The sequence below is a fragment of the Bidens hawaiensis genome, unplaced genomic scaffold, assembly GCF_021521415.1.
Source record: "Bidens hawaiensis isolate Kalapana, Puna unplaced genomic scaffold, B.hawaiensis_p1.1 tig00016200_1, whole genome shotgun sequence".
Taxonomy (NCBI): Eukaryota; Viridiplantae; Streptophyta; class Magnoliopsida; order Asterales; family Asteraceae; genus Bidens; species Bidens hawaiensis.
The window spans coordinates 520,536-529,126 of NW_027492476.1; the positions used below are offsets into that span (position 1 = coordinate 520,536).

The window sequence follows — 8,591 nt, forward strand, 5'->3', positions numbered from 1 at the left end:
TGGGACTTAACATAGCCAACAGAGCTAGAGAGAGTAACTATACATGTTTGTTTTTTGTTTTCATTTTTATGGATTTCAGTAGTGTTATTGTTTTGTTTATCCTTTTGCACACGTAGGAAAGATTAAGTCCTGTGTGAAGACACTCTTGTTAATTTGTCCACGCATTTCACTGGTAAACAAGAAGCAACGTGCCTGGGTTCTTTGTTTACTTGTGAGATGAACTACGGACAAAGTTTCTGACTAGCGACAGTATTATGCCTAAGTTCATGACAATAAAAAGGGAAATAAATAAATAAATAAAACACAATTGTATTATTCAGATGAACCGATTTTCAATTGCCTGTGATAATTTGTTATCTGTGGATTAGATAATTAATTTAACTATCGTATTGTGCATACTGACGCGGAACTATTATAATCTTAATGTTACTAGTGCTATGGGAAAATTTATGGTGGTTGTTTATACTTAGCAAACATGAAAAGAATCTATCAAGGTAAATTACATTCGTAAAAATATAATATAATGTAATGTAATGCATATCTATGTTGTGCATATCCGAAAGACTAACTCCTTAGTTCTTTAACATTTATATATGTTCACTCGGTCTTAGTGGAGCCCGTCATGAAATATAACTTCAAGTGGACCCATAATTATTTCTTAAGCCAAGCAATGTTTACGGCATCTAACACATGATTTAAGATCACTATGAAAGAGATTATATGAAAATCACCCTAATCAACCATGTCATGATTCCACATGAAATTTGGTTTTAATGGATGAATTTTATTGGTCACATTTGTCTTTTGTCAAATTTTTATTTGCATGATAACAAAAGTTGTGAAAATATATAGTATCATCATGTTTCAATCCAGGTATTGATAACAAATAATATAATATATTAAGGTAAGAGTGACTTTATGATGGTAATTTCAAGTTCAAATGGAAAAACCGAAAAAACCCGAAACAAAACCGAAAACCAAAAAAACCGAAACCGAGCAGTTTCAAAAATCCAAAAATGGATGTTTTTGTTTTAACCTAAAACCGCTTTGAACCGCACCACGCACACTCGTAGTTTTTATTGGTTTTTTTCTTTAGTTCTGGTACTGTAGAGAACGTATCCAAAACTGACTGAATTCGCGTCAACTTACAGCTGCAACGCGTGGGACCGAAAATGTTCGGGTTGTACTTACTCACAATGTAACATTCTACTTTTGATAATAATAATAATAGATAAAGAAATTTCGTTTTGATAAATAGTGTGTTACTATTCATAAGATAGATAAAAAAAATAATAGTGTGTGGATGATGGTAATGGGTCTTAGGTCCATGGGCTTATGGGTATATGAACCTCTTAAACCTCCCTAAAACCTAGATTCTCCCTAAAACCCTGATTTTCATCTTCTAGCCTCCATACACACTCAAAACACACACACAAACACCTCTATCCTATACTGATCATTTTTTAATCTGAACCAAAAAGGGTTTGTGTTAAATTTTCGTCATACAGCAAGAACACGTCTAGGTTCACGTGTTTGACCAAACCCGTTTTTAGATTAAAGGTTACGTTTTTAAGGTTTGTTTGCCCTAAGATTTGGTACTAAGGCAAATCGGGCATTTTTATACAAGAAAAATATAAACTTGAACGTATGCGAGATGCTGGAATGAAACGGGTAATAAGGATGACGTTTGGGTCAAGTTAAAGGACAGAAAGGAACTCGTTATGGCTCATAACCCGTTTTATCGTTTAAACGGGCAAAACGAGTCGAAGGGAAAGGCTGGAGAGTGATAGGAATGAAACCATATGTGAATCGAGCCCTTAAGAAACTGGATTCAATATAAAAGTAATCGAATCGATTGGAACAAAAAGTAATCGAAACGAATGAGAAAAGTAATCAAATCTAATGGACCAAAAAGTAATCGAATCGAATGGGAAAAGTAATCGAATAGAATGAACAAAGTAATCGAATCGAATCAAATGGGTGATTCGATTCGATTAGAATTTCCATTCGATTAGAATATGCCATTCTATTAGAATTTCCATTCGATTAGAATATGTCATTCGATTAGAATTTCCATTCGACTAGAATCTGCCATTTGGTTAGAATTTCCATCCGATTAGAATATACCATTCAATTAGAATTTTCATTCGATTAGAATCTGCCATTCGATTAGATTTATTCAAACTTAAGTTTTCTGATGAATTTTTAGTAAAGGACTGTTAATCTTAAAGTATTTTCTTTTGATTAGAATGGTCAGCTCGATTAGAATGGTCAGCTCGACCCTAGCCACGGGCTCTGACCCTTGGACCCTGCTAGGGGCTGCTTCCCCTAGACCCCGCTGCCCCCAGACCCCCGTAGCTAGGGGTTACACTAATATAGAATTATGATATAGTTAGAGGTAGTTAATTAATACTTATAATTATTACACACTTAGCCGTGCATAGCTTATGAGGCGTATTACAGTTAACTCTGAGAAGCACATGATACATGTGAGTTTCTAGCCCCATTTCTTTGTTATGTTTTCGGGGTTGTGTGCATACTCGATGTGATTAGTTAATACACTTACCTTAAGTGATAATTGTATGATATGTGATTATTTTATGTATAATGTATGAATGATATATGAATGTTATAGGAAAGATTGAGAGTACGTATGAAAGTTTATAAATATAAATATAAAGGAAGGTATGGTATGGTTGTATGGAAAGAAGGAACACACTAATAATATCCGAGACAGAAGGGAACCGGGCCCTAATAATACTCGAGGAAGAAGGGAACCAGACCTTAATAATATCCGAGGCAGAAAGGGAACCGGGCCCTAATAATACTAGAGGGATTAGGGTGAAATGCTCTTTAAAACGTATAAGTTTATATGTAAAGTAAGATAAAATATGAAAGTATGAAAGTAAGAATGAAGGTATATACCTATGTATGTACGAATGAAAGTAAAGAATGTTAAGTATGTAGTATATGAACGTATTGTATGTTGTCTGATTAACTAGAACTCACTCTCCATCGTAACGCTCGGGTTTTCCAACACAAGGATTTTACTGAATCACCCCAGCAACACCGGGGACCGCAATGCTTTTGTTTTACCGAACGAATAAACGTCGTTTTAAATATTTTATTTTTTATATATTAATTTGATGAATTTTTTTTTTTTTGTGTTAACGATTGGATTGTATCAACATTGTTTATACCATAATGATCGTAACGTTTGTAAAACATCCGTTTGAAATTTGAAAAAACTTTAATGAAGTTAAGTTTTGTTTTTAACTGGGGTTCAGTCAAAAAATTAGTGTGAAAGATAAGACTAAGGCAAGTAAGATTATTAAGAAAAAAAAATAGATTATCAAATTCCAATGTGCTAATTTAAAATACATTAAACAAAACCACATCTATTAACCATTGTTTAAAGAAAAATAAATAAAAAGCCACACAAGAGGGCTACACACAAACAAAACCTTATCAAGACCGGAACATAACCACACATCTCCCCCATCAAACCCCAAACCCAAACCCACAATGTCAACCACCGTCATTCCCACCACCATCTCACCACCACTCCCACCCACCAACCACCATTTCACCGTCACCACTCTCCGCCAACAACCCCTCCCCCGCCTCCGCCACACAACCACCTGCTTTTACAAAGTGACCATCCAGCACGAAGGCCAAACTGTAGACCTCGAGGTAGAACCAGACGAGACGATACTCGAGAAGGCGTTGGACTCCGGAATGGACGTTCCGCATGACTGCAAGCTCGGAGTTTGCATGACGTGCCCGGCGAGGTTGCTCTCTGGAAATGTGGATCAGAGTGAAGGGATGCTGAGTGATGATGTGGTTGAGAAAGGCTACTCGTTGTTGTGCGTGTCGTATCCGAAATCGGATTGTAGTATTAAGATTATACCCGAAGTGGAGTTGCTGTCTTTGCAGTTGGCTACGGCTGATGATTAGTTACTTGAGTTTGATGTTTTCATATGAATGCTTTTAATTTTTAGATTGTTGTTGGTTGTTATAGTCTATACCAAATTTTTATCACATCTTTTCAATGTTAGATTTACTATGTTGGAAACTCGTGTATTAGATGAGTTGAATTACTTATTTGGGCAACAAAATTTTTTGTACGGGTGTGACAGTAGCGAGAACAGTGCTCCCTCTTTGGTTTCGTGGTGAGAACATCAGTCCTAAGGGTGAGGTAGTGAGCTTTATTCGAGCCCGAGCCCGAGCTAAAAAAGTCTTGGCTCATTTCAAGTTTTTTATCGATTCAAGCTCGAGTAGTTAACGAGCTACTTGCACCACTACTCGTGGTTTACAATCAATGCGATGAACAACAGAAGATGTTGGAATCTTTGTGAAGAACCATTGTTGCAGAATTTGTTTAGGGCTTTTTGGTGACCTTTATTCACAAATGTTTGAAATGTCAAATAGATTTGTTTTTGTTTTCTTTTTTTTTTTCAAACGGCTGGCATTTCATAAAATAAAAACAATACCCAGAGGCAAGCACAAAGTTACAGTACAAGATTAATGTTTGAAAGATTGAAATAACATGAATCTTCTTGTACAAGAATATTAATTTTTTACTTGTTTTTTTAAACAAAATGAAAGAATCCGTCTCCTAGTCTTGAGGTCTTCGAAAATTTTGTCCGGGAGGAAGAAGCAATTGTTGAAGATCCTCTCGTGTCCTACTTTCCAAATAGCCCACAAGGGAGTCGATACAATGGCATGTTACGATTTTTCTGCATAAATTTTGTTCTTACTTTCCAAATAGCCCACAAGGTAGTCGATACAACGGCTTTTAACGATTTTTCTGGGCAATGGTTATTCACACACCCCTTTTGGATATTCACACATCCTCTTAACACACATATTATCTATATACACCTTATAAAGGGTGTATTAATAACACATCTCTTTTTTAAACGAACGACCATGAAGAAGTATTGGTGTTCCTCTAGTTAAACAAACGGACATGACCACATGTCTTGTACGTTCATTTATGTTCATTCATTTAACCTTTTTAGGTTTACCAGATTGATGTTCACATGTACTTTTAACTGGTGGTCGCTCGGTTATGTTCATCCATCTATGTGTAATTATGTTCATTTGTTTGTATTCGTTCACGTTTGTGAACCGTTCGTTTATAATATTATCAAACGAACATGACACTCATTTTCTTAATGAACGAACACGGACAAAAAAAAAACTTGTTTGTTTAATTGTTCGTGTTAGATCGGTTAGTTTTCATACTGGATAAAAGCTTAAGTTGCCATGTTTGGACAGTTTGAATGGCAGTTGCTAATGTAGTTATTAGTTATTATTCTCGTGCAAGAATTACTGGAATCCAGTATTATTTTTGTTTTTTTTTTTAACCAATTGTTAATTTTTGCAGCAAGTATCTCAGGTAAGAAAATAGATGCTACAGAAGAACAGGATGTAGCCTCAACGGAGGATAATGGAGTTGCTTCAAAGTTGAATTATATGAAGCGTTGGTTACTCTCACATGCACAGTATTTGAACTTCTTCACTATTCTAATTCTTGCTTCGGTTGGTTTTCTTCTTATATCCTTGCTTAATCTTTATTACATTTTTTGATCTGATTCCGTATATTTCATGTATGTTTGACCTTTATTTATTTATGTAGGTGCCAAATCCTCTATTTGACCTTGCTGGCATAATGTGTAATTTAAATTTACCATTGAACAATCGTATCTGTTGCAGCTGTTTGATACCTATAATTATAAACTGTTTATGTAAATCTGAAATAATCATAGGAAATAGATTTTGGATATGCTTATGCTAGTTAAAGCTGTAATAAACAGATATTTGACTGTTGTGTCCGGTTCTTGAAAAGGTGAATAAGTAATTTCTTTACCCTTTCAAAGATTTAACAAAAAAAGTGTAGAATTTTAAAGGGTAAATAAGCAACTTTATTGTACCGTTGGACAATCATATTTGTAGCAGCTGATTTGATGCATTCAAAGCTGTTTATGTAATAAGCAGATGTTTGACTGCTTTGCTAAATTTATAATATTTAAGTTACTAAATAAATGGATCAAGAAGACATTTTTAGAAAAATAAAAGGTTGAGTAGAACTTGAAAGGGTAAATACGTAATTTTATTTTGTCATTGGACAACCATATCCGCTGCCGCTTATATGATATACCTGTTATTCGTAACGGTGTATGCAACATAGCATCAGAATCTGTTTTCTCAAAACATTAAAAATGATTATTTAGATAAAAATTATTATTAAATATGCCTTTATGCAGACGGTATTCATCATCTCAGTGTGCAACAATCAACTTCTCGACTGGATAGAAAACGAGCTAATATGGATGCTTAGCTTCATTCCGGGGGTGGCTTCTGCACTGCCAAACATTGTAGCTAAACTGCATGCAATGAAGGAGAAATACATGGCCGCCCCTTTGCCCGTCACATCAAACGTTAAGGTCAGTTTTTATGTGGTCCCTTTTTTTTATTACTTTTAATCAACTTTTTAAATTTTCATGCTAGTCCTTGTTCAACAAACTATGGCCATGCAAGAAAATAGCATTGCATTTGGCATCTTTTGTTGAAAATATCTCGTATTTGGGAAGCATAGTCGTTTTCCTTGTTCTTATTTTTATTTGGGAGCGATGGTTTGTTTGAAGATGGAACTGAGTATGATAGAAAAGGAAATCAATCACGCTTTTAATTCATTAAGAAAGTTGAGATATGAAATTTAACTTTACAAGCCACTTAAAAGAATAGAAAATTGGTTAGATTTTAAGAGACCGTCGTTCACTCGTTCCTGGTGCGTCACGAAAATAGTTAGGTTTTGGGTCGGCTAATATACGACACATCTAATAATGTGTTAACCTGAAAAAAACAGTTTATTAAACTGGTTGGCATGCTAACTCGTTTAAGTAGGGTTTCTAAAAAAGTTAATATATAGGTTTCAGATGGGGTTGTTTAAAAAGTGTTGAAACATTTAAAGTTTTACATGAATAAATATATGGGTTGCATTCAGGTTCAGCTATTTAGCCCGTCAAATTGCCAACCCGACACGATTAGCACCCCTAGTTGAATTGACTTATGTTTGTCAAAAGGATTTAACTAAACACAAAACAAGAATTTACTTATTAATGCTAAAATGTGTTTCCAGGTCGTTTTTGCCCCATTACTCGATGAGATCGTCTTACAATCTCTTAGCACTTAGTTTTTTGAATTTCTGTTTTTTCAGGTTAAGTCATGGGACCTATCGTTTGCTTCAGTTTGGAACACTATCGTATGGTTAATGCTGTTAAACTTTTTTGTGAATTTCGTGAATTCAACCGCGCAGAGGTACTTGAAAAAGCAGCAAGAAAAAGAAATGACTGCTTTGAAGAAGAAACTGGAGCAATCAGAGGACAATCAGTAGTTGTGTTTTGATGTTCTTTTTGTTTCTCTTCTTGATTCATGTTAGAAATAGGTATTTTAAGGATTGCCATTGAAGTTGAAGCAAAACTAGAACAAATGTTCAGATTGACTCATCTATAGTGACAATAGTTGCAGATGTTCTGTTGTGTGACCGTTTGGAGGTTTGAGGTTTTAGGTGCAAAAGTTAATTGTTGTTGCCGAACTGAGCGTATCTTTGGACTATGTAAGACTATGTAAGACTGAACCGTAACTGCAATAGCGGAACCCAAACAAAACTCGTAAAAACCGAATTTTGGTTTGGTTTCAGTTTTGCATGTATTAAAACTGAAAAAGCTGAAAGGAACTGAATTATAAATTTTTATTTTAAATTTTAAATGTTAAGTAATTTATAATGATTTAATATAGAGTGTAACACATATTTTAGCTAAAATGTATGATATTAAATTATTGAGTCTGGTCCAAAGTTTTAGGATCAAATTCTATATATGAGGCTATTTTTTTTACTTGGTGGTTTTCAAGCTCAAATAGTAAAATAGAAATCAAACAACTCATACTGAAAAACTAAAATTCTGAAACCTAAACCAAACATTTTTCAAAAACTCTTAAAAACAAGTCTTGAGTGTTGATTTTGATGCAAAAGACTGATATATTGAGTTGAAAGTGTAGATTTTTTCGTCTCTCTTCTTTTGAGTATCACCATGTCTAGAGTATGGCTCTCCACTTAAAGTGCACATACGATATTTTATATTGATTATAGGTGACTTAACATCGACACCCTTCCATATACTGCCTTCCATGTTGGACGTAATTCGTTCTCGAATATAAGACGGTGTCAGGCTAGGTCGAGTGGGCCTGTTTCGAGTTATGAAATTGTGTTAATTATTTAAATAAATTAGGGATAATTTAAATGATTTGTATTTAATTTATGATAGCTAATTAAATTAGTAGATAAATATGTGAGTTTTATTTATTGTCTAAATAGGAGTTCGAGACTATCTCTAATTGATAATTGTACATAGTCATGATTTATATAACCTAATTAAAATTGTGATTAAGGTAATGAGCTAATAATCAGTTTTATAGTTATATTTTCTGGTTATAGATAAAGTGTTATTCAATCCAAATTCATAGTGTTTTATTTGGTTTGATTGTCGATTTAGACTTCATTCTAGGGGTACAAGAGCTTGAAA

At 34.2% G+C, this 8,591-nt stretch overlaps 1 protein-coding gene and 1 long non-coding RNA gene across 2 annotated transcripts; both read left to right on the plus strand.

Moving 5' to 3' along the window:
* The first annotated feature begins 3,525 nt into the window (after window positions 1-3,525).
* LOC143550910 (ferredoxin C 1, chloroplastic-like) lies at window positions 3,526-3,957 on the plus strand. Its single transcript, XM_077041462.1, has one exon. The coding sequence runs from the start codon at window positions 3,526-3,528 to the stop codon at window positions 3,955-3,957; it is 432 nt and encodes a 143-aa protein (XP_076897577.1).
* Window positions 3,958-6,214: 2,257 nt separating this feature from the next.
* Window positions 6,215-7,537, plus strand: LOC143550900 (uncharacterized). The gene is made up of 2 exons (XR_013138412.1): window positions 6,215-6,452; window positions 7,226-7,537. It is a non-coding gene; the product is annotated as an uncharacterized LOC143550900 (long non-coding RNA).
* Window positions 7,538-8,591: the final 1,054 nt, after the last annotated feature.

What these genes read in the sequence shown, in the direction of transcription:
- LOC143550910 (XM_077041462.1), top strand. Translation starts at nt 3,526, where the DNA reads ATGTCAACCACCGTCATTCCCACCACCATCTCACCACCACTCCCACCC.